The 26,865-nt window shown below is 41.0% G+C and overlaps 1 protein-coding gene across 4 annotated transcripts in view; it reads right to left on the bottom strand.

Annotated features, from left to right (window-relative positions):
• ELMO1 (engulfment and cell motility 1) overlaps positions 1-26,865 on the bottom strand; it is a 583,367-nt gene that overhangs the window by 426,392 nt on the left and 130,110 nt on the right. For all 4 annotated transcript variants that reach the window (XM_069588027.1, XM_069588028.1, XM_069588030.1 and 1 more), the window contains exons 3-4: positions 17,058-17,098; positions 15,649-15,721 (exon numbers count right to left, since the gene is read on the bottom strand). In XM_069588027.1, coding sequence (XP_069444128.1) covers positions 15,649-15,721; positions 17,058-17,098 — 114 coding nt within the window. The remainder of the gene's footprint in view (positions 1-15,648; positions 15,722-17,057; positions 17,099-26,865) is intronic.

Raw genomic sequence — 26,865 nt, 5'->3', positions numbered from 1 at the left:
AAAACCTAAAATACAAACAAAAAGAACTAATTCAAAAACTGAGTTGGATACTTCTCAGCCATTAAGAAAGTCTGACAAATAAATGGGAAATACAACTCACTGAGGGATGACCATGGGCAAAGCGCCTGGCATAGTGTTTTACCAGCATTATGCCATTTAGTTGTCATAACATAGTGAAGTAGGTAGAGTGTATTAACGTGTCAAGATGCATATTATACATTAAGTTAAAATGCAAGTTATGAGAAGAATGTATATGCAATGATCCTATTTTGCAAAGCAAATTATGCATACTCAAATATCTGAAGTATTTACATTGAAATGTCAGTGGTTTTCTCTGAATACTAGGATTCTGATAATTAAAACAATTTTTACTCTTCTTTTTTACTTCTAATATGTCTCCAATATGTTTATCTGTGTGCATAAATTTTTTAATGAAATTGAAAATTTCACATCTGTTTGCTCTGGAGTAGCAGATACCAAAAAAAGGAAAGTTTAATGTAAGTTTCATTATTAGTAAAGTGGCACCTATTTTTTATATCTAAACTCTAAATACTGTATCTAACTACAGCGCTTGCAAGTCTGAAGTTTCAAGAGAGAGGGAGAGAAAGAAAAGTTGATGAAGAGTGACTAGGAAGAGAAATTTTTAAAAAGATAGTTAATATTCTAAAAAAGGAGATGGTAATGAGGAAAGATGGAATGAAAGGAATCAGTAGGAAGAAAAGGGGCCACAGGAGAATTAAAAATAAACATTGGGAACAGAGAAAGAATGAGAAAAGAGAAGAAATACATCAAAACAATAAGAATAGAGGAGGAACCCTCCCTTCCTATTCATCTCTAAATGAAATGGAAAAACTTAAATAAGATCACAATGAATCACTTTTAAAGCTATTTTTTATTTTTTGTAATTTTCCCCTGTAAGAGTGAGAAGGGGTTGAAGAATGTACTTGATAACCAAAGGTAACTCGTCCGACACCAGACCAGAACCTGGATAGGACTGCAATGAACACACCAGGTATTTTTTAGCTTTCTCTTTAGTCACAGTACCAAGCACAAGACTGTCTTTGAAAAATGAAGAGTAGTGACTGGGTTACAGGTGCTGCTGCTGATAACAAAACACTTATTTTTTAACTACAGTCTTCAGACATGGTAAAGGAAGTGAGCCCATTTCCCCAAAAATTATACTTAAAAGAAGGTATAAATATCCAAGTGCCTGATTCTAATTTCCTCTGAACACTTGCTCAACTTACCCAGCTTCCTCCTGCCACTCTTAAGAAAAAGAAGCAATAAATCATTCTTCCACCTGTACCCTTTGTCAACATGAAAAATAACATCGTTGATGCTCTGTGCTTTAATGAGGTAAACTTTCTTCAGTTTTTCTTATTTTAACTATCTTGTCTTCTTCCTTTTAGCTTAAAACATTAAAATCTAGCAAAAGTAAAAGATCGAGTTTAGTTTTTGGATAACTTCCGGAAAATAGTAACTCCGCTAACAGCTTTTCTCTGAAGGAGAAAGGTAAAGTGATGTGGCATGTGGTGGTTTAATTAAAAAGCCCCAAAGTTGTTTGCCATCCTTTCCATAGAAAGAAGGGGCCCATATCTTCTCCCGTTGAATCTGGGCAGGCCTAGAACTGTTTTCAGCAACAGACTAGAGCAGAAGTTTCAACAGAACTTACCAGTCTAGGTCATAAAGCGTCAAACATCTGCTCTATTCTCCTGGAATATTGGTTCTCAGGAAGCACCCTTCCAGGGAGCTCCTAGGAATATTGCCACCATGCTGTGAGGAAACCCAAGCCTCATGGAAGGACCACAGGAAGGCACTACAGTGTACAGTCCCACTAGAGCTCAGCCTTTCAGTCACCCCAGCCCAGGAGCCAGACGTACAATGAAGATGCTTCCAAATGATTCCAGCCCCCAGGTATTTGTGTCTTCCCAGATGGGACTCCAGACATCATCCCAGACAGGTTACCCTTGCTTTGCCATGTCCAAATGGCTGACCCAGTAAGTATAACTAATCATCTCTGCTGATAAAAGGTTTTTGTTTTATGTTACTAAACATGGGGCATTTTTAATGCAAAAATGAATGGGAACTATGGAGATAAAAAAGAAATGATCTTGCAATAGTTATTACTGCAACTTAACTCTGATTACATTAGAAAGTGGGCATCCTAAAACCCCAAATGTCACAGAGGGCCATATCCAGAAAACACTGAAGACAAAACACCTTTCTGGGGTTGTGACCAGATCTCCTTCCTCTGCCCTCTTCCCAATCTTTCTACCAAACTTTTAATCTTCGTTTTATTTCCTTTCCTCCTTTCGGTCATGCCTGCTCCTCAAGTTTGCCTTTAAGTCACTACACATTATTGCTGTGGGCATTCATTCTTTCACTAATTAAACTTTTAAGCATTGTTCTAGATACTGGGATAGCAAAGGTGAGGATATCTAACTTTGTCTGTGACCTTGTAGAGCAAAGAGAGTAATGAAATGCCTTTCACACTACGGGTCACAGTCAGTGACAGTCATGAGGGCATCCTGATGGGGCCTAACAAACACTTTTAAAATATAAAACAAAACAGAAAATAATAAAAAATAATAAAATTAACAACATCATGACGATTGTTTCATGACTTTTTTATGTTACCTTTGGCACACAGAATGTTGTGTTATCTTAAAACTTTGAGAAATATAGTCCAATAGCTATTCAGAACTAAACCTCATTCTTGGAGTTAAAAAACATGAATGGGATTGTGGTCAGGAAATTTGCAATTAGGTTTCTGGCTTTGAAATACAATATGTCACAGAGCTGTTCTCAGAATCTCCTCTACTGATACAGGTTTTTGCTTTTTACTGTTTTTTGTTTTCTTTACAAGGGTATTCTGGGTCATTTTTGGTAAATAAGTGCCTGCCTTTGCGGGAAACTCATGTGTCACGCGTTCTGTATCTGAACATTACAGTTAAATGTTTCAGGACTTGAGTCAATCTATTCACTGGTTTAATAGCTGAACTGGAGAACATGGAATTATCATGACCTCTGGCATTTATTTTTGCCTGCAATTCTAGAAGCAGCCGTATCTTCCCAAACACAAGCTAGGGAGCCTAAGCAAAAAAGTTAGCTGCCTGTATAATCATCTTCTTATAGCCTCTATCCAACAGTCAGTGGTAAACATTAAATAACATGTCATAAAACCCACTGACATCTGAGTAATGCTGGTGGCAGTCGGTACCCTCCCTCTCTCGCTCCCTCTCGTTTATATGACTCAACTGAGACTGTTTTTTTTTTTTCCTTCATACTGAAATAAGTATATACTCTTCCAAGTCTTCTCTGGAGGAAAAGCACCAGATGATTTAAAATGATAGCTCCTGCCCAATTCCTAAACTCTTAATTAGAAAACTCTAAAAAAACACCCCACAGATGTTTTCAGAGACTTCAGAAAGTCTAATGCCAGTTTAGTTTGAGTCACTAAGAGCAAAGATACCAGGAGAGGGAGGGTGACTGGCTGGCTGAAGCCTAATGCCAGGGCTGGATAGCTCCTGGGGAAATTTAGAACTGTCTGACGCTTGTATGCATGCGTACCAATGTGTGTAAATATTTCCATTTTCACAAGTTGGGCTTGATGAACTGAGTGAGAAAGGTCTGAGGGAACCCAAGAGTAGTACCTATCATTCTATCCCAACAACACGCCAGGAACCAAATACCCGAGTAGCACGTGGCTATCATCCTGCCCTTTTGTCTTCGACAACTGAACTGGGAAAAATCCAGTATGTCCTTAAAGTAAATATTAATAATATTCATAATCTTTTGGTTCCTGACTTGGAGAAACTCAAAATGTAAGGTCCAAGGGATGATAATAAAATTTTATGGGTTCACATGTGGCATGTGCTACAGACTGCATCAGCCTAAAAGTCATTTGTTAAACCCTAATGCTTGATGTGATGGTATTAGGAGGTGTGACCTTTGGGAGGCGATTAGGTCTTAAGAGCAGAACCCTCGTGAATGGGATTAGCGCCCTGATGAAAGCTGTCTCTCCCATTCTGTCTTAGGAGGGCCCAATGACAAGACGGCCATTTATGAACCAAGGAGCAGTCCCTCACCAGATGCTGAATCTACCAGCACCTTCATCTTGAACTTCCAACGTCTACAACTGTTGTTTTTAAGACACTCAGTCTATGGCAGTTTTGTTCCCCAAGCTGAAAGGTCTAAGACACAGCAAACACAATATGATAAATTCCAAAGTGCTTTTCCTATTGGTCCAGACTCTCGCTACGGCTTCTGTTCTTAGTGACTTGCTTTCATCATGCGTGCTGTGGGCTTAGTCACTTCAGTCATGTCTGACTTTGTGACCCCATGGGTTATAGCCCACCAGGCTCCTCTGTCCACGGGATTTTCCTGAAAAGAATACTGGAGTGGGTTGCCTTTTCCTTCTCCAGGGGATTTTCTGGACCTAAGGATCGAAACTGCGTCTCCTGTGTCTCTTGCGTTGCAGGCCAATTCTTTACCACTGAGCCACCAAGGAAGCCCTGTTCTCACCACATGAACATATAATCCCAACTACAACAGCTGCATTCACTCGTGCCTTGGTTATTGGAAAATCCGTCACCACAGTGGACTGTGCCTATCCTGTCTCGCCTTCATTTAATGACAAAGAGTGTGTGGAGAGGGCAGAAAATGCTGACAAGGTTTCAAAGTTACTGCCCCTGTTTTCCTTCATGGAAACTCTAAAGCATGTATTTAAGCCTGGAATTCTCTCTGCTCTTCTGTGATCACTGTTTCAAACAGAGTTAACTGCCTGATAAAGAACCAAAGATGGGTGAGCCACAAGGATATTGATGGATCCCCCAGGGTGAAATAAAGTAAAGCTCAGTTTCTCAGAACTGAACAACAAAATAAATCACAAAATTTGGGGTAAATTTTCTGTCACTACTACAGTTTAGTTCTTAGAGGTTGTTGCCTGCTACAACAAAAATACATGATCATACTGACTTTGAAACTGTATTACTATTTGATGATCTGCCTAATGATGAATTATTCGTACAACATGAGATACCAGAGGGTCTCTTATTTTTCCCTTCCCATAGCTATTGCTGTGAGTTCTCAAAAACAGGTCACTGATTCTAAAGAAAGAGTACTGAAATCCATAGGACTGGGTTTAAGTATCATCTTGTGAAATCTCATGAATCTTTAAAGATTTTAGTCGACATCCAGCACAGTATAAATATTATGTGTGTATGTATGTACGTACATACTTATTTTGGGAAAGAAAATTAATCAGTCGTGGAGTACTGAAAGCCAACTTTGTAACACTGATTTAAGACTCTTAAAAGGAGCATTAAGATTCATTTATTCACTCTAGGATTCCTCCACTGTGAATAATCTGGAAGTGTATGTGCATATTCTGGTAATTGAATTAACCAATATCATACATAATTTATTAAGCAACTAATTGTACCTTTTATGTTACACAAAAAAACTGCATCACATAAAATCCACAAGCAATCTTTGAATACCTACAGGATATGCTCAAGGAACCACATCAGACACTGTATAGGGCCCCTGAGGTGAAAAATGAAGGTTTTGATTGTGAAGTATTTGCAACTTGGTTGGGGCCGGGGCGGGGGGTGGGGTGGTTAAAAATTAGCCCACAAATAGTTAAGTCACACTTTAAGGCAACAGTAAAGAGATGCAGATCCTGCTTAGCTAACAAATGAGTCTAAGAGATGATAAACTAAAGAGACAATCATTCCTACAACAACAGAGACAAGGAAAGGTATTTAGAGCTAAGGACTGAATGAAGACACTAATCTCCAACACTGGGGTGAAGATTATTTCAGGCAAGCACCCAAGGTCTCTTCCAGCTCAGATAATTAAGGATTGGTAGGGACAGAAGGGTTGACTGTTCTGAAATGGCAGTTATTTGAATGGCATTATTTCCCATGTGTATTGCTTGTTAAGACTCACCTCCCCCAGAAGCAAGGAGTCTGCCATTTCATCTCTTTCTACACAGCGTCTAATCTAGTACCTGAAACAGAATAGGAGGGAGTGCGGGAGGTTGGGCAGGACTGAACTGCAGCTACCAGGGAAGTCAGAGCAAAGTTTATTTGGAGAACAACAAGGCAATTTGGCTAAAGCAGAGAGAACAAGAAAAAGACAGCAAATGGAATGTGTTGACTGGGGCTAGACTGTGACACACCTTGACAGCCAGGTTAAGGAAGGAGGCTGGACCTCATTCTCTCTCAGCAACAGTGAAAGTCAAGCAGAACGCTGTCTCCATTATTAGGGAGCACACAGGACTACAAGCTGGTAAGAATTCATAATATGGGTTTTCTGCAGCCAAAAACACTGCCTGCCATTCTCGTAAACAACAAATGTTGCCCCCGATAAAGTCATCAGCCACAGTAGCCAGTTTCCATGGTGTGCCCTGAGGGCAATTTAGGATAGAGAAAAAAACAGGATACTGACCCTAGATACTTAAGATGCATATCTAAGGAATAATTGCAATGAGTCCAGACTCTGCATCTGCCCAAACATAGAAAGCACTAAAATCATTAACTTGAGATGCCTGGTTTTCTATGACTAGCAGGAATCTTTGATGTTTCACTAAATGTTTGCTGTTGTTTTTCAGCAAAAACTCCCACATATCCTAGTTCCTCCTTTATCTCTTTGGATAAAAGCTCTCCGAGAAGCTGGTGTCCTGTCCTCAGTAAAGCCCCTGAATAAAACATAACTGATAACTTTTAGGTCATGCATTTTTCTTCAGCCGAGACATGCAGGAATAAAGAGAAAGGTCCAGAGGCTGCTCACACTTCTAATGAGCAATGTTCAAATGTGGCACTGGTGGTACCACTGGGACTTGTTAAAAATATTTGAACCCCAGACTTGATCTATTGGATCTGCATCGCTAGATCTGAGGCCATGATCTATGTTCACATTGAGAGCGGCTAGATCAGAACTCAAAAATGACGTGAACAGAAATGACACAGCTTTACTATTGAAAAAATAAAGGGCTGTACAGCTTTGTATATATACTAGAAACCACTGCACACTTAAGTGGTAGTTTTTATGTGTGTGAGTTGTATCTCAATTAAGATGCTAAAAAAATCTCAAGCTTAGGACAGTGCCTGGCACATACAGGAGATCAGTACAAGTTACTTTTCTCAAATGCATGCATGGCTCTTTTCCCTTGACAGCCTTGGATTATGAGTTGGTAGATCCGGGACAAGCAGCCTCTAGAAGAGTCCAGTACTTTCTAAAGACTGGTGACAGGCATACAAGCAGCCAGCAGGGCAAGGAGCATACATACCAGAAGTCAGGTTCAGTTACAAAACAAAAAAAGAAGAATTCAGCAGGAAGGCACATGTGAATGTAGAGTGAGGATCAAAAGCAGACAGGCAGCAGAGTGTGAGAAAGGCAGGGGACGGGGCAAAGGGGCAGCAAGAGAGAGATACTGGGAGTCAGAGGCCTCAGAAGAGCTGAAAGGCCAGGGCGAGCCGAAAAGCGGGAACATCTGTCTCTGCCTGTTCCTGCCTGCTGAGTGCCAGGCCCAGGTCTTTCTTTGCCCGTCCTTGCCTGCTGAGTGCCAGTCCTGGAGGCGTTTCCCCAGATCAGCAGGTCGCAACCCATGCTGGCCACACCTGGCTGAGGGACAACTTGCTGAGGCAGCCACAGTGGCTTCTATTGAACAAATCCAGAATCTTTCACCATAGGCAGCAGAAAAGGGGATGTCTCATAAGGAAATGTACAACATTCCCGCGCTCTGGTTTGTTCAAATTAAAATGCCTGTCCCAGTGAAAATTCTTTGAACAAGAGTAACTGAGACCTGCATACAGTGGTTTCAGAGGCAGAACTGAAATGCCACAGCAGATGCCCTCACAGGGATGTGAAGACAGAAAACAGAACAGAGAGGAAATAGGACTGGAAGCCTCTCCCTCTCCCCCTCCTCTGGCTTCCTCACAGGCCTTCAGCCCCACCCATCTCAAGCCCCAATCTTTTCTGCAGGCCGGTGTTCACCTTGTAGGAAGATGCATTTGCCTTGACACCACAGTAGTTTTGACTCCATTTGTCCTTTCTGTTCTAGTAAACAACATCACCCAACTCACCTCTCAAGTTCAGATTTCCAGGAGAGAATGTAAGGGGGCAGGGCTCAGCTAGGGAAAGGCATCAACTTCCAGTCCCTTGGCTGTTGGGGGCAATAGAGAAGGGACACACGACCTCCTAGGAGCCAGTGGAGGGGCAGCTTCCCAGGAAAAGACATGCCTCAGTTTGCTTTGTGTTTTGTTGGGTGGCAATGGTAGTCGGTGTGTGGGTGTGTGTTTGTGTATGTGTATTCCACTCTTCAACAAAGAAAACGTTCCAAACGTGAAACTTCCTTAAACTACTTAATATTACTTGTATTTATTCTCTTAAGTGAATCCCCCCACCTCATAAATATTTTCAGTGACTTTCAAACATTTTTAACCCCAGGATAAAAAATAAGACTAAATGTATATTACATATGAAGCACACGAAACAAATGTTTCACAGAACAACACATGTAATGCACCCTGATCTTTTCTATCCTATTATAGTCCATTTTAATGCTCCTTCAGCCTGCTAAGTTGATTTAACACCCACTAACAAGTGGTGACCAGCGATTTAAAAAACCCTACTGTTACCTCTATCATCTGTAATTTTATCATTTAAAAACAATTTCACACTTTTCACATTATACTCATATAGAAGAAAATTCCCCAATTCTTTCCCAATAATATCCTAAACTCCACAATATTGTAGACAGTTTTAAAAGATGAACCAAGTTCATAAGAGATGTCTAATGCTTTGAATTGTCTACACAACAATGTTCTTAAGCCAGTCTCACGACACCCCTGTTCTCAATCTGTTTAGTGACCAATAGGGACTCATGCACTTGTGTAAAGTGTCAACCAACCTAGCTGAGAAGCACCACCCACTGTCTCTGTACAAAGCCAACCTGCCCACACAGGGATGGAACCAGCTCCCTTGGGCTCACCAAACTTGTCCCAAAGGGGAAAGAAATTCTGTTGGTTATGTGTGTATCTCTGGGGAATTTCTAAGGCAGATTACTTTGTTCAGCGATGCCGATGCAATTGGGTTACTGGGTCATGGATACAAATAGGCTCAAATGCTTGTTGGAGGACCGAGAGGTAGCAGAATGAGGACTGTCAGTGGAGGAAGCTGGGGAGGTAGAAGAGAAGGTGGAAAGATGGATTTCCATCTCTAGCACCAAGAGCCGGTGTGACTTCCATCTGCGGCACAGCATGTTGAGAACTGCCGAGATTCCTGCCTGTCCCACAGCATGGCCCAAGAGCATGGGACACTGGCTCTTCAGTCAGACCTGAGCCCATCCCTGGTCTATTACTGATGTCCCCTGAGCCTCAGCTGTGCCCTCTGTAGAATGGAGCAGGTACCAATAAACCCGGTTCACAAGCTCCCTGTGAAGACTCAAGTACAAGAAAGAGCCCATGTGAGGCGCTAAGCCTAGTGCCTGCCACAAAGCAAGGATCCAACACATGTTCCGGACAGTTGTTACCATCCCCCAACTAACGCCCCAGCTCACCTGCCAAAGGGCTTAAAACACACAAGCAGATGTCTGTCTTTGAATGAGTACTTTTCCCATTAGCCTCTCTAATCTCTTATCAGACACGGTTAGCCCACTCCAGGACCTTTTTGGATCTCTTCTCTCTCCTATAATAACTTGATTCCTTCCTCTTCTTTCTCAAAACCTATGCTCACTTCAATGTTTTCTCCCCCACTAACCCTGAGATCCATGGATACAGAGAATGAAAGGGACTCATCTCACTAAACTATTTATAGTGCCCAAAGCTTGATAGTTCACAATAGTCAGACTGAATTCCACATAATAACCAAGTGGTCTCCTGACCCAAGGCAGACACACAAGTACCAGGGATACACAATCCCTGTCTGCCCAGGGATTCTGGGATGCTCAAGGCCTGTCTGAGAATCCACAGCATCTAGGAGGTAGGAATGGCACTAAAAAGGGGTGCCCTTCAAAGACGCCACTTCCTTCCCAAAGGTTTCTGGGGACAGCTTCAAAGAGGAGTCTGGATGAGGCACGGCCATCTCTATTTTTACAAAATGAGAACTTCCGGAAATAAGATACTGCCAAGGTCTATCACTATACTTCACACATTCTGAGGTAGGTCTTAGCACATGGGGACCAAATACCATTGTGAAATTGTGAGAAAACTTCAAGGGTCCACAAGTAAATGATCTCCTAAGGGTGCCTTCTACCATGCCCTGTGCTTTCAGGGAACCTACCTGTGTGCATGCTTAGGGTTAAGGATAACAAGGCAATTTTCTGTTTCCTTAAAAAAATACGGTATTAATGCAATAATACTACCTTAGACAGTCCAGATCAAAGGCAAATGAAAATGTATTTGCTAATCTCTACTGAGTAGAAGACTATCTGTTATAACTTCCTCCATGCCATCTTCTTAAGGAACAAGGAGGTCATAATAGGGTGGCTCAGTGGTAAAGAATCCACCTGCCAATGCAGGAGATGTGAGTTCAATCCCTGGGTCAGGAAGATCCCCTGGAGGAGAAAATGGCAACTCACTCCAGTAGTCTTGCCTGAAGAAGCCCACGGACAGAGAAGCCTGGTGGGTTATTGTCCCTGGAGTTGCAGAGTTGGACATGACAGCGTTTGAGCATGCACACGGACTAAAACTCACATATTGTAACAGCCTATATTTGTCCTGAGGCAATTATTAATACCATCAGGATCAATGGCCTAGTGTCAGCAAAAAAAAAAGGGGGCATCATAAACAAACTAGGGCCCAGGTGGTAGGGACTCCAGGATTTCCAGGAGGTGACATAGGTAGATTGACAAAATGAAAAGGCAACCTACGAAACAGAGAAAAGTATTTGCAAATCATATATCCGATAAGGGGCTAATATCCAAATTAAATAACAAGTTCACACAAATCTATAGCAAAAACAAAAACAGAAAACACTCCAATTTAAAAAAATGGGCAGAGAAAGTGAATAGACATTTTTCGAAAAAAGATAAGTAGTCAACAAGTATATGACTAATCAGTATCACTCATCATTAAGGAAATGCAAATTAAAACCACAGTGAGAAATTGCCTCACATCTGTTGGAATAGCTACTATCAAAAACAAAACATAGAAAGAGATACGTATTGGTGAGGCTAAGAAAAAAAAGGGAACCCCCATATACTGTTGGTGGGAATGTAAATTGGTGTAGGTACTAGGGAAAACATGAAGGTTCCTCAAAAAAAAAAAAAAACAGAATTAAAACAGGATCCAACAGTCCCATTTCTGGGTATACATCCAAAGGAAATGAAAACATGATATTGAAGAGATATTTGCATTCCCACATCCATTGAAACATTACTCACAATAGTCAGGATACAGAAACAACCTAAGAGATGTCAATGGATGAATGAATAAAGAAGACTGGTAGAAATATACAACAGAGTATTATTTAGCCACAAGAAAGAACGCAATCTGGCCATTTGTATCAACATGGATGTACCTTCATGGCATCATGCTAAGGGAAAGAAGACAGAGAAAGACAAATACTGCATGGAATCCCTTATCTGTGGAATTAAAAAAAAAAAGGCAAACTCATTGAAGCAGAGAAACAGAGAGTAGAAAAAGCGGTCACCAGGAGCTGAAGGGTTGGTAGAAATAGAAAGAGGGTGGTAAAACGGTACCAAACTTCAGATTATAAGATGACTAAGGTCTCAGGATCTAATGTAAAATATGATGACTTAGCTGATAACACTGCATTGCATGGAGATATGCTAAGAGATTAGAGGACTTCCCTGGTAGATCAGCTGGTAGAGAATCCGCCAGCAATGCAGGAGACCCCGATTCGATTCCTGGCTCAGGAAGATCCCCTGGAGAAGTGATAGGTTGCCCACTCCAGTATTCTTGGATGTATTCCTGGTGGCTCAGTATTCCTGGTGGTTCAGACAGTAAAGAGCCTGCCTTCAGTGTGGGAGACCCAGGTTCAATCCCTGGGTTAGGAAAATCCCCTGGAGGAGGGCATGGCAACCCACTCCAGTATTCTTGCCTGGAAAATCCCCATGGACAGAAGAACCTGGTAAGCTACAGTCCATTAGATCGCAAAGATTTGGACATGACTGAGCGATTAAGCACAGCACAGGGCAAGAGACTAGAACTTAAATGTTCTCATCAAATGAAAAATTAGAGGTAATGTGTGTGTTATGAACTAGATAAGCATCATTTCATAATGTATATCAAAACCACCATGACAGATGCTTAAATATCTCACAATTTTATTTGTCCAAGTATACCTCAATAAAGCTGAAAAATACACAATTCACTTTTTATTTTATATTCTCTCTCTCTGCCTCTGAGCCATCACTCTGAAATATGAAAGTTTCTAGGGCAGAATCTGAACTTGTAAATAGCTGAATCTTAATGTTCTCTAAGCATTTGCATGCTATGCTTCTGCTGAACGCTGCTCGACAACATGACATTTTTTTTCCCTTGTGCTGAAAAACAAAAGTTAATGGCCCAATAAGCAAATGAAGACAATTTCAGAAAATGGGCTTGGATAACATGAGAAAAGCAGGGGAGGTGCCTTCCTGAGGATCCTAGAAGACTGTCAACAGCCGTCAGTTAGAGAATATGTTAGCTTGTCCTGCCAGAGCTGGAGAATTTTTCTTCTTTAAAATTACAGGTGATATTTTATCTCTGCCAGTGGGAGGGGGAACTACCTCATATACAAGGGAAAGTCAGTAACTAAGAATATGCACAAGTTTCAAAAATTAGTCACTGGTTACCATGGTAATGCAAATATTGCCTAACAACTCACTGGGCTGTAAGTAACTAAGATGATGCTAAATACATTACTTCAAAATGGGAAATGGACTCTATTTTTAGGAATACTTGCAAAGAACTAGATGGACCTAACCGCAGACTGAAGGTGGCTCAGATTTACCCCTGTGGACCCAGGATTCAAGGTCCATCTCTCCTGCCCTGTGTGCGTCAAGCTCTGTGTCACACGAGTGTGCTATGCCCAGAGACAGCTGCAGGAGGAAGAGTGATGACATTTTATTTACAAACAAAAAACGAGCTTTCTCATTCCTTAAACTTTTAGTAAAGGAAGAATCCTTGCTATTGGGCAATGAAGACTGATAACAGATTTAGGTGGCAGTCCCTTTAAATTCAATGTTAAGGATCTCCTCAGGCCAAACAAGATGTCTCAGAAAATAACTAGCATGCCCAATAAAATGATAATTTTTCCATTGATCTGAGTAGTTTGAATTTTCTAAGTAGATATTAATGTTAGTTAGAATAAAAGTATAAACAATATATGAATTTTTAAATTATTCTAACAACTGACCGTACATCAACACCCTCCTAAATGAAACTTAGCATGTGACCTCTGTTCATTGTACACAGTGCCTGAGACACTGGGGCTCCAAGTCTTCAGAAAAGTGGTCCCAGAGCAGTGTTCTTCCTAATGGTCCCTGAGTACCTGCATCAGAATTCCAGAGGGCCCTTACAGTGTAAAATCCTAGGCCATATTTAAGGCCCACCCATTATGAGTCTCTGAAGTTGGGATCTGAGAAATGTCCATTTTAAAAAGATGCTCCCTGTGATGTTTATGTTCTCTGGTCTGAGAAGTCCATCCTTAGCAATCACCAATACATTGAGGTCTCCTGACAATGAAGACAGAAGACAGGACAGTCATCAGGGAACACAAACCAACACGGTTTATCAAAGACAGAGCTGTTTGTGATTCAGTGGCTTTTGGGCCACAGCCTAGGGTATAAAACCAGCACAAAATACTTGTATTATACATGTATGTGTGTGTGTGTGTGTATGACCCAAGTTTTTCAGAAACAACATGGGTCATGTACTCTGGCCTACTCTATTATATTCTAATTTTTAATGTTACAGCAACCAACTAAATTGATTTCACATCCCACTAATTGGTGGTGTTTGAAAAACTCTATTATAATATTTGTTGTCCTATATTTTTATCACTTAATAATTTAAAATTTTTTTCATATCATATCCTAAATAGTAGAAAGCCATTCAGTCTTTTCCAATATACCCGCAAAGTCACAATATTTTAGTTACCTTTAAAAGGTGAATCAAGGTAAAGTGAGACAGTCTTCTGTTTAAGGGAATCAACAACAATACATTCAACCGCTATCATTTAACTTTTATTTATTTACATCTTCTTTATCTCACAAACAGCATGCAGATTATATAAGTATAAAATAAATGAAAAATCTTAAGAAAGTGAAGCAAGAAGAAGAGAAAGACATAAAATTGAGTGTTTACGGAATAAATCAAAGGAACAAGTACAAGTAATAAAGACAACATAGGCCAGGAAATCTAGGCTACATGTTAACTCTCAGCTTTCTGGCCATCAGCGTGCAGAGGAAAACATGATCAGTAATGAAAATTCCAAGATCCATCTGGCTGTCTTCCCTTCGGGCTGGACTGAACACTTGTTGCCTCCTCAGGGTAGAGAGGGCAGTCACAGTGGGACAGACCCTATTAGTGCCTCCACCTTCCACCACCATTTGATTCATAGGGCAACTGAAGATCGCTCTAAGGACTGGGACGAACAAAGCCAGGAGCCATAGGCCACTCAGTTCTCCCTTTTCTTGGAGCACTCTATATTCACTTCTGTCCCAGAGCTGGCCAGCTTCCTGTGATGAAAGCTGTTCACAGACCCATCCTCTTCCTCCTCGCCAACCCCAGAAGGTGACCAGCTCCATGAAGACAATTTTGGCTCTTAACGCATCTCAGTGAGCTCTCCATAAAACTGAGCTGAATACTAAACTTCTCCAGGAATTCCCCAAAGGAAAAGTGATAGAAGTACAACGATCTGAACTGGCTTCTTGGTTCTATGGCTTATCACTCCTGAGATACAAGCTAAGCCATCTGACTGCTGTGATTCAGTTTCTTATCTGTTAACCAAAGCCAATGCGGTTTCCACCACAGGATAGTCTTATGGATGAAATTAACAAACAGATGTAATGAGGCGGGCCCAGTTTCTGGCACACAGCAGGTGCTCAATAAATGTTACTTTTCCCTTCTCCTAAGAGAAATCTCTAGGATATTAATTGTACTTCCTGCCAGAGCCACTGTAGTGTTCACAATCCTTCTCTCACTTCCAAGTTTCCTAGTTAAAATCACCCACGAAGAAAGCAGAGCTCCCAAGAACCACAGAACACTCAATGCCTACACAATGCCACCTTCAAAATGGTTTTTGTCATTGTTTCAATAACTTTAAGCAGGGCTTAGAGGTTATTCTGGAAAAAAAAAAAACAGTCTGAGAAAGGAAAGCTTGACTAAGTCATTAAGTATCAAATAAATGCTTAAACCAAGCAATAAGGAAGAGAGATAATTAGTAAATTCACTGTTAGAAGGCAAATGCTGTTGCTAAAACAGAACACAGAAACATATTTGGTCTTTACTCTTGAATGGGCTAAATATCCCCTTGTTAATACTAAAGTAGCGGTTGGTTGCTTTGCAGACTCTGTTTTCGTGAGAGATGTAAAATTTAGACCAGCATGTTTAGTCTTGAGCAGAGAAAACATCAGCTATGTTTTAATTTCCTTTAAATATAAGTGTTCCAGATTAAATAACGTGGTTGACCTACCTTTTCTGTGATATAGAAGTTTGAACTATCAGCATGCTGCAGTGCAAAGTATTCATGGTTTGCAAGGGACCACCTGAAAAATGCAAGCAAAAGCTGATTACAAAAAAAAAAAAAAAAGGATCATTTTCATGTCCATATGATAGTTAGATGAACTTAGCACCCTGTGTGGAGAAGGCAATGGCACCCCACTCCAGTAACTCTTGCCTGGAAAATCCTGTGGACGGAGAAGCCTGGTAGGCTGCAGTCCATGGGGTCGCTAAGAGTCAGATATGACTGAGCGACTTCACTTTCACTTTTCACTTTCATGCATTGGAGAAGAAAATGGCAACCTACTCCAGTATTCTTGCCTGGAGAATCCCACCAGGGACGGCGGAGCCTCGTGGGCTGCCGTCTATGGGGTCGCACAGAGTTGGACATGACTGAAGTGACTTAGCAGCAGCAGCAGCACCCTGTGATTGGAACTGGGCCAGTACCCAAGATACGCACAGTGCAGTTCCTTAAACAAAATGACTTTAGCCCCCTTCTCATGACCCTGAGACCAAGATCTTATTCCAAGCCTATTGTTCACCCTTTAAGTATTTTATCTTCACAGGTTTGAGGGAGGGCTCATTAAATATAAAGTTCCATTCCTCCCTATGATGAAGGAGTGAGTGGAACAGAGAGAGGAAAACAAAGGAAATGAATGCAATTTAAACTTTTGATAACTGTTACATTTTGGTTGTCTGTAGTTTGCCATCCCGTCAGTGTGCTGGCTATGGACTGGAGCATTTCAGTTAAGCATTGTTGTTGTTTAGTCACAAAGTTGTGCCCCACTCTTCTGCGATCCCATAGATTAACTCACCAGTCTCCTCTGTCCATTTAAGGATCACAGGCCTTAAACAAATTCCAGATAAAATTCTATTCATAGTTCTGCCTTAAAAATTAAAAAAACCTCAGGCAACTTCCATATCCATGGATTGTTAGAGCAGCCCAAGAGAAGTAGGAAAGCTCTCTATCTTTGTGAAGTTCCATGTGGCAGCACAACCACCCACTGACCTGTCTTTTAAATTATTTTATCTTCTGTGGGGACCTGAGTGGTCTTCTCATTTTATATCAGATGAAGTGTGCACTTAACTTCAGGAACTTAGACTGCTTCCTGCTGAATAGGATGAATGAACCACATCTTTTCAAAGTAAATAAGATCAATCCCAATGTCCACATATCAGGACTTCTACACTTCCCACTCTTCGAGAAACAGATAGAATGTTTTGGGAGAAAAGACATGGAAATATTACACAGTACTTCTTGGTGTCTTTAGGCAGGTCAAGTAGTGACTTAATGAGTAATATTTAATGATTGCACAAGAATATTTTATTTGCCTTTCAATATGCTGACTGGAGCTCCCTGGATAAATCCTGAGTAACACTTACCCATCACAGACTTCCTTTATTATTGCAGACAGTGGTTTTTTCTGAAAAATAGAAAAAAAGGAAATACTTTCTGTTAGTTTCATTTCATCATTTTAAGCTCTAAAAAAAAAAAGAAGAAGAAGAAGAGGCCTAATAAAGACACTTAAGTAAGAACAATTTACATTTGCTATTCTTGGTTGTTGTCACTGAGTTTGTTTTTCTCAAAGTAATAATCAACCAGACATCACCACCAACTGCATTCAGTTCAGTTCAGTCGCTCAGAAGTGTCCGACTCTTTGTGACCCCATGAATAGCAGCACGCCAGGCCTCCCTGTCCATCACCAACTCCCGGAGTTCACTCAGACTCACGTCCATCGAGTCAGTGATGCCATCCAGCCATCTCATCCTCTGTCGTCCCCTTCTCCTCCTGCCCCCAATCCCTCCCAGCATCAGAGTCTTTTCCAATGAGTCAACTCTTCTCATGAGGTGGCCAAAGTACTGGAGCTTCAGCTTTAGCATCATTCCTTCCAAAGAAATCCCAGGGTTGATCTCCTTCAGAATGGATTGGTTGGATCTCCTTGCAGTCCAAGGGACTCTCAAGAGTTTTCTCCAACACCACAGTTCAAAAGCATCAATTCTTCGGCACTCAGCCTTCTTCACAGTCCAACTCTCACATCCATACATGACCACAGGAAAAACCATAGCCTTGACTAGACGGACCTTAGTCGGCAAAGTAATGCATTAATGATGTATTATCCTTTGGGTCCTTTTTTCTATACTTAACATGAGAGTTGAACAAAATATACATCATATTTCACTTGAAAGTGAAAGTGTTAGTCGCTTAGTCATGTCCAACTCTTTTCGATCTCATAGACTGTAGCCCACCAGGCTCCTCTGTCCATGGAATTGTCCAGGCAAGAATACTGGAGTGGGTTGCCATTTCTTTCTCCAGAAGATCTTCCTGACCCAGGGATTGAAACCAGGTCTCCTGCATTGCAGGCAGATTCTTTACCATCTGAGCCACCAGGGAAGCCCCAGTATTTAACTTAGCTGCATTAAAGTTAGGATGAAACATAGTTTTGGTCAAAGATCTCACAGGCAATAACAATCTACAAAGTAAATTGATCACCATAATTCCTTAAGAGTAGTACATGGGTAGGGCAACTAGTAGTTTGGCTTTTTGCAAACAAGCTTGGATGTAGGGTAATTTTATGAGAACATGAGGCAAGTGGAGTATGAAGCATAGAGACATTGTTCCTACAAAGTACATAGAATTCTTCCCACAACTGTGGTCCCGGCAATTGTCAATCATGCCGCAGCTTGAGCAGGACACAAGCGCGTAACGGGACCATGACACCATGTGCTGTGGTGTCAACTGGCGGCTGACTACAGCTGTACTCTTGGCCTAACAGCCGCAGCTGTGCTCTGCCTGCCTCCAGATAGAAAGAATGTAGTGAAGAGACACACACAGCTCATCTAGACATGTCGAAACTCTTTCTGCTTTGGATGTAAACAGACCCCAGCTGTCTCCTGGGATGGGCAGGAGTGTGTCTACCAAAGGAACACATCACAGACAAGAAACAAATTGTCTTGGGGAAGAGAAATCAAAGAAATACAACACACGGTCCTGGATTTTCAAATACAACCACAGAATAGCAGCTAACACTTTCTCCTCCTGTTCCTCTGGGCACTGAGGTATGGCAGAAGGAATCTGAATCAAGCAGAATTGGTTTAAATCCTAGCTGTGTCAACTTGCTTGCAGTGAGACTGACATCTTCCTTAATTTGCTGAACCACAACTAGCTTATCTGTAAAATGGGTAAAAGACCTACCCACTCCTCAGGGTTTTCATAAGAATTAAATGAAAATTAAAATAAAGGGCAAAAGACTCAAAAAAGGGTTAGGGCTCCACTTCTTTACCCTCTCATGTCACTAGAAGAGCTTGATTTCCTCTTTGCATCCTTGCCCTTGGACCCAACATTGCTAGGGCCCCCTCTTGGTTAATTCCACGCACTCCGTTCTTCACAGTCCCTTCCTAAGGGCTTCAGGGCCCTGGTAAAAGCTCCAATGCTGCCCTCAGTGTTCCTCCAACACTCTCCTGCACTCTGGGGCGCTAGGGTCTATGACTAAGCCCACCGCCATGTTTTCAGAAGAATGTCTGCCTACAACTCTAAATGCAATGGGCAGAAGAGGGACCAAGAATTGTGGAGGGGTGGAAAGACAGTGCATATCAGCATCTTGAGTTAATCTCTTCTAGACTAAGATTAGAAATGGAGATTGGATTCGACATTGAGGTTACACGTTACAACTTGAGGCCTTTGCAAGAACTTGTCCATTGTTTATGGTTCTGGCTGTGAGTCAAAGAGCAAATGTACACTCCCAACCAAAGGAGAAAGGAGCTTTAGGAACAAAACTTTTTCCATAAATTGAGGATTTTGCACTTCCAGCTGTCAGAGACCTCTCCAGGCTATTAGTATTTCATGAGGACTTACCAGTCTCCTAGATTAGCTGCAGTCATTCAGATGGTAAAGAATCTGCCTGCAATGCAGGAGACCTGGGTTCAGTCCCTGGGTTGGGAAGATCCGCTGGAGAAGGGGATGGCAACCCAACCCAGTATTCTCACCTGGGAAATCCCATGGACAGAGGAGAAGCCTGGCAGGCCCCAGTCCATGGGGTCACAAAGAGCTGGACACAACTGAGTGACTAACACTTATTTACCTACCAGTCTCCTAACTCCCCCAATCTTCTTGCATCCTCAAAACTAAAATATAAATAACAGGGTCAAATTTCAGACTTAAATTATATTGAAAGAACAGATCGAGTCAAGAAAGTGTTGCTAATGATGTAGGAGAAGGCATTTAAATTACTGCTTTCAGAATGGGAATTCTTAAAGTCTAGGTAACTTAGAGGAATTCAGATTTTAATCCAGGTCTGATTCATAGTTTCAGAGTCAAATTTGAAAAGATAGAAGTGGGCTTCTAGAACTATTATATCTAGAACATTCTGAAGTTGGCTATATGAAAGGAGTAAAGACTCTGGAAGAACAAAGTTTAGAGATTTAACAGAGAAAGATTAGAGAAAAACTTAAAACCCCAGAGGAAAAGGACTCACAGTTAACATAACTGCAGCCTCACCAATTAAAAGGAATGCTGTGTAAGCACGGGCTGGTCCCACGGCCCACATCCTACACCTGTCCCCTCCCTTCTTTACATGTTCCAAAGAAACACTGAACTCCACCACCCAAACCTAATTCCAATGACTTCACAATTTTCATCTCCCTTAATTCATTCACATTTTTAATGTCATTACTACCTTCTTTTTGAAACCATCTTTCCAGAGTTGCTGTATTTCCTTCCATCTCCTACAGTTAAATGCAACAATCCTCCGATAAAATCCAAGAGATTCCTCATTATTTGTTTTACTTCTAACTTCAGATTTATGTTCCTATCTCTTCTGTTTTCATTCAACTGGTCAGTTCCTCATTCATTTCAGCTGTCCCAAGTCTGTAATCTGATTCCACTCTTAGAAATCTCTGGCAGTTTGTTAGAAACAGCATGTTAACTCTCCTTCAAGAATCTTATTAAATGTACAAACAAAAATAATTACTCTCACGATTCCCTAACCCAATAATAGCATGTCCCCACACCCAAATTCTCACCATTTCAGTCATGACTGTTTCTGTCTCACTATGATACCACTACAGCCCAGAGCATCATTAACCTTTATTTCTTCACCCTTCGGGTCTGATTTGTTACAGGTGGTATTACATCTTCCTCTGTGGCATTCATATCATTACTTCTCACCTCCTCCAAATTGCTCTTCTAAGAGCTTGGCATTCCTCATTCCAGTTTCTACCAGATAAATCATACCCCAGTTCCATCACTCTTAATTCTGCTTCCTCAGCCCCAGGGCCTTTCCTGAGGAACAGCCCATCATTACTAGCATTAACTACTTGCCATAAATTTCCAGTCAAACATTACACTGGCGTATCAAACACAGATTCTGACCTTGCATTAGTTCCTATATTTGTATTACCTACGTCTAGTAGTTCTTTCATGTGGATTTCTAGAGAACTTATCTTTGCCTTCTCTATTCTGTGATATACAGATATCTACAAGACACTGAGTCTCATCATTACTTCGCAAACACCTCTCTCTGCTTTATCCCTTCCAGACCTAACTACCACCTTTGGTTAAGAATTCTCAGTATCCTGGCATCAGATACTTACAAATAAGTCTGTCCATCACCAGTTTCTTTCTTTCTAATTCCTGCATTGATTATAATTAGGTAAAATTAGACTTTCCCCATAAACTTCGCTCATGTTGTTCTTTTGCTCTAATATCCACCATAGATCTTCAATGACCATCACCTGTATTGTATAAATCTCTTAGCTTGTCATCCAAGGCCTTCCACAATCTGGTCTCAAGCAATCAAACTGTCTACTAATGTTGTACATGTTCCCCATGCTTTTGGATTAGCGAACGATTCATCCAAAAAATCCCACCCCCATACTTCTACTTTATGCCATTTTTTTAAATATTATTTTTGGCTGTGCTAGGTCCTCATTGCTGTGAAGGCTTTTCTCTAGTTGCAGCAACTGGGCTCTACTCTCTAGTTGTGATGTGCAGGTTTCTCTTTGTGGTGGCTTCTCTTGTTGCAGAAAAGAGCTCTAGGGCTCGCGGGTTTAATAGTTGCCACTTCCGGGCTCTAGAACATGAATTCGATAGTTGTGGCACATAGGTTTAGTTTTTCCACCACATGGTGGGATCTTCCTGGATCAGGGATCAAACTCATGTCTCCTGAACTGGCAGGTGAATTCTTTACCACTGAGCCACCAGGGAAGCCCCAGTGCTCAGGCACTAAAGTTGTGCCCGACTCTTTGTGACCCCATGGCTGTGGCACGCCAGGTTCCTCTGAACTTCCACCATCTCTCTGAGTTTGCTCAAATTCATGTCCATTGAGTCAGTGATCTCAACGTCTGTTGGCCCCTTCTTCTCCTGCCTTCAGTCTTTCTCAGCATCAGGGTCTTTTCCAATGAGCTGGCTCTTTGCATCAGGTGGCCAAAGTATTGGAGCTTCAGCTTCAGCATCAGTCTTTCCAATGAATATTCAGGGTTGATTTCCTCTAGGATTCACTGGTTGGATCTCCTTGCAGTCCAAGGGACTCTCAAAAGTCTTCTCTAACACCACAATTCAAAAGCATCAATTCTTCAGCCCTCAGCTTTCTTTATAGTCCAACTCTCACATCCATACACGACTACTGGAAAAACCATAGCTTTGACTAGATGGACCTTTGTTGGCAACAAAGTCCCTCTATACTTAGCATATTAGATGAATCACTCCTAAGGACCTAGTATATTTGTCTTATTTTCTTGTCCCTTGAAAACAAGGTATCTTAATTCATCTTTGTCACCTTCTCCACCCCTCAGTATTGCACAGTTCACAGATGCTAACAGGATATGAGAAACTCAATATATTTCTATTAAATGGAAAATTCACTTACTTTATTTAACAAAGAAAAAGAACCAACAGAAAAGCCTTGATTATAAAAGTAATCCATTTCCTAAATGCCCATCAACAGATGAATTGATAAAGATGTGGTATAGATATACAATGGAATATTACTTAGCCATAAAAAGAATGAAATTGAGTCATTTGTAGAGATATGGATCAACCTAGAGAGTTTCATACAGAGTGAAGTAAGTCAGAAAAATAAGTACTGTTTATTAACACATATATGTGGAATCTAGAATAATGGTACAGATGAACCTGTTTGCAAGGCAAACATAGAGACATACATGTAGAGAACAAATGTGTGGACAGCACAGCAAGGGGAGAAATGGGGGATGGGACGACTTGAGAGATTGGGGTTGACATATATACTATGACTACTACATATAAAATAGGTAACTAATGAGGACCTATTTCTAATGGAGAATCTTCGTTGGAATGACTGATGCTGAAACTGAAGCTCCAATACTTTGGCCACCTGATGTGAAGAACTGACTCACTGGAAAAGACCCTGTTGCTGGGAAAGATAGAAGGCAGGAGGAGAAGGGGACGACAGAGGATGAGATGCTATTCAACTGGATAGCATCACCGACGTCAGAGGAGCTTGGCCTGCTACAGTCCACAGGGTTGCAAAGAGTCGGACATGACTGAAACAACTTAATATACACATACATGTGTATACATACAGCTGATTCACTTTGCTGTACAGCAGACACTAACACAACATTTTAAAGCAAGTATATACTCCAATAAAAACTAAGAAAAATGATTAATGCATATTGAAAAGCAAAACAGAAAAAAACAACCAACAACATCAAAGTAAACCATTTCAAAGTATAGCCTGGATTAACCAGCACAAATCCCACTTCCTACCATGTAAACCACTGTGGGGTGGCTACAAGCAGCTGCTTAAGGCATGTGAAAGTTGTCACCACTCCCCACACAGACCGCTCTGTGATTCACAGCTTTGGGAGAGCATTGAGCCAGCCAGCTGATGAGCAGTATAATTCAACAGGTGATAAAACAGATATCAATCAAATGATTGTCACCATCCTTTAGCAAGGCCACACAGGTGAGCAGGAACTATTGCTGTAAACAGGGATGGAACGAGATACTCCCAAATACACTATTTTGGTAGCAGTACTTTTCTCACTTTCTATATAAAACATTCAATTTGATGTGAGCTCCTTGCCTGACTTAAATTCTAAACTGAAGATCGGCTCTACGTTTTAGTTAATATTTGTTCAAGTTACATAAGATGTTTTTATAATAATACAAGTTTCACCTGAGGAAAAGAAAGCTTCCAAGGCATGCTTGGAAGTTCACTAAAACTTTGGAGTAGGATGACAAGCGCATTCCCTTAGTAGCTTTCTATGGACCCATGTAATATTTGCCTTTCATCTCATTGAGAGAAAAGCCCAGAAGAAAAGAAACTTTGATATAAAAGGATAAAAACTGGTTCTTCTCTGAGTCCATAAACCATAAAGGAACTAAAATAAATTCTATACTCTACAGGAATATATCTCCATGTAAAATATCAAGGAAAAATTATTTTAATTGCCTGACCATGTTTTTGTAACTTAACAAAAATCACAACTAAATCCCTTAAGTTTTTTGTTTTGAAGGTCAAATCAGCCTTCTCAGATTCAGTAATGAACTAAGATGGAAAGAATAGAAATGTTTTTAAGGATAACCCAGAGGGTTAGTCAGTTACCAGATTTCCAAGTGCAGGTGACTGGGGACTAAATAGACTCTCTACTTGTTCCCTTTAGCAATGGTGAGGTCATTGTTCACTACATGAAAGTATTTCTTCTCTTTATACTAATTTGAGAAAATTTCAATAATGACACAAATTTTTTATTCATCAAACAAAGTATGCATTTCGAAATGAATTTTATTGGCAAAGTACCTGGTGCCAACAATTATATTCATGGAGTAAATAAGCTTTTTATTGTTGGGTTTTTTCTTTAAATTTATCCCTCTCTTTTAAACTCTTACTCTCCAAAAGAATTCCTTTATTCAACTTAATTTATCATAGACTACATCCAGAAAGCAACTTTCCAGTACAAAAGATTTTTTATTTACTTTTCATAAAATCACCTGAATTCCTGAGAATGGTCAAATTCACTAGCAATTAGCTTGTGATCTATATCTCTGCCTCTGTTCTCACATGGTGTTCTCTTCTTACAAGAAGGATGTAAATCCAGGGTGATTCCATCACAAGATACACAATTATATATATAAAACACCTTTTTCAAATAAGGTCACCTTTTCATATTCCAGGTGGTATAATTTGGACATACCTTTGGGGCCACTGTTAAAACTATTGCAAGTGGGTAAGAAAAAAAAATTTTTTTTTAAGGATTAGGGAGAAAAGAGAATGCATCCTTTTCTCCCTAACCCTTAAAGTGGGTGTTGGTCCTTCACTTTTCTCCCTAAACTCTCTCTTGCTTTCAATGAAATGCCAGTGTCCTAGATCTCTGAATCCATGCCTCCCACTATGACCCCTCTTCTAAGGTCTGATCCTGCATTACCAACAACCCTTGGTGCGGAGCCACATGGACGTCTCTTCAAGATTAGCGCTACATTCTCTTCCTCACTAAAGCAGATCCTCCTCCTGTCTCACTTTTATCTCAAAAAATATATGTGTGTGTGTGTGTGTGTGTGTGTGTGTATTTATATCTCACTCTCCCCGCCCAAAGCTCATGGCTCCTTTCAGACGTGAGAGGACCCCCCGAAGAAACATCCTTGGGGCTCTCCAGTTGTTTATATCAGAGGCTGTGGAGTCCAGCCTGCCTTGAGGCACGTTCCCCAGACACAGCCCAGCTGTTATCCCTCGTCAATGCCCCTCGCCTATGAGGGAAGTTCCCATTCAACCACCTGTCCCTGCCTGTTGGCAGGGCACCTGCCCTGGGGATACTATGCAACCCAGATGCTCACCTCAGAGCTCGCACATCCCCACTGCCCACATTTCTGCCTTGACACTGGCCTGTGGAGGCTGATATCTCCCTCATCTGAAGTGATACACACTTGTCAGCAACTATAAATTGTGGGCTGCTGTTCCTACCTCTGACATCCACTTCTCAGGCCCATGTCTGTCCTAAAAAGAGCATCACGTCAGAAAGAAAGCTTGGCTTCTTCAAAACCGTATTTATTTCAAATGTTTTTAAAGATACAGGGTGGGGGTATGCTTATGAGATAGCAGTAGGGACACCAAAAAAGCACTCAGAATGCTGAATTTTTATCAACAACTTGCTTTTCTACATCTTACCCCAACTATGAGCACTAGAATAACTTTAGAAAATGACTTCCTGGGTAGAACCCCAACTTCTGCAGTCCCTGGTTTTGTAGCTTTAGGCTTACTACTTCTCCTTTCAATGTTTCCATTTTCTTTTCCGAAAATAAAGTAGCACCTTGTACATTGTAGGGTAGTGAGGATTAATTGAGAGGATGTTATATCAATCCCTCAAAACTGCACCTGGTACACAGCAAGGCATGTTACCTCTGAATAGGTTCTTTCATTTTGTGTATCCAGCTTGGACACTTTGCAGGTACTTTCTTTAAATGTTGGTTAAGAAAATTAAATACATGAACGAATGAATATCCAGTTCTTCTTCCTTCTTCCTGGAGTGACTCCAGCCCCCAGTGCTGCCTTTGGCACTCATCTCATCCTGTTCTTTACTCTTCAATGCATTTTTGTTTCCTCTGCCAACCAGATTATACACATTTGGAGGGAGACACTGCCTCTGAAACTCACCTCTGTCACCTCCCAAGCAAATGGCTACTAGGCTACAAGGCGTGCAATTAATGAATTTTTAAAAAAAATTAAAAACACATCTTTTTTCAGACTTTCAGCTTCTTTCCCTTTCTTCTGGTCTCTTCCAACTGCCTCTGAAGCTCAGGCAGAAGCTAAAGATGGAAGACAGCAAGAGAAAGGCAGGAGCAGTCTCCCATCACCACCTCATAGCTACTCTGCCAGAGGGCCACTGTCAGACAGCTCTGTAATTGCAAAACCATTTTCACCCAAGACTGAAAGTTCTTGGTCCCAGACTGTTATAAAGTCATTCTCCAGTGCTTTAAAAGAATGTGACAGATGCTTTGTTTTGACACTTTGAGCTGGTACAGCACAGGACCTGGGATTTTTACTTTCCTTCATAGATGGAAATTCATTGAACATATTCTGCCCAGCAGTTATGAGTAATGTTGGTCTAGAAAGAAAAGAAACCCAGCTCCTAAATGTCAGGACACCTCTGAGAAGGGATATATGCATGTTGACTGAGACGTAGCCTACAATGTGACTTGGAAAAACTTTCAGGTGCA

This window comes from Ovis canadensis, chromosome 4 (genome assembly GCF_042477335.2).
Source record: "Ovis canadensis isolate MfBH-ARS-UI-01 breed Bighorn chromosome 4, ARS-UI_OviCan_v2, whole genome shotgun sequence".
Lineage (NCBI taxonomy): Eukaryota > Metazoa > Chordata > Mammalia > Artiodactyla > Bovidae > Ovis > Ovis canadensis.
The sequence above is the reverse complement of the archived record's forward strand: the minus strand, read 5'-3'. Positions and strand labels throughout refer to the sequence as shown.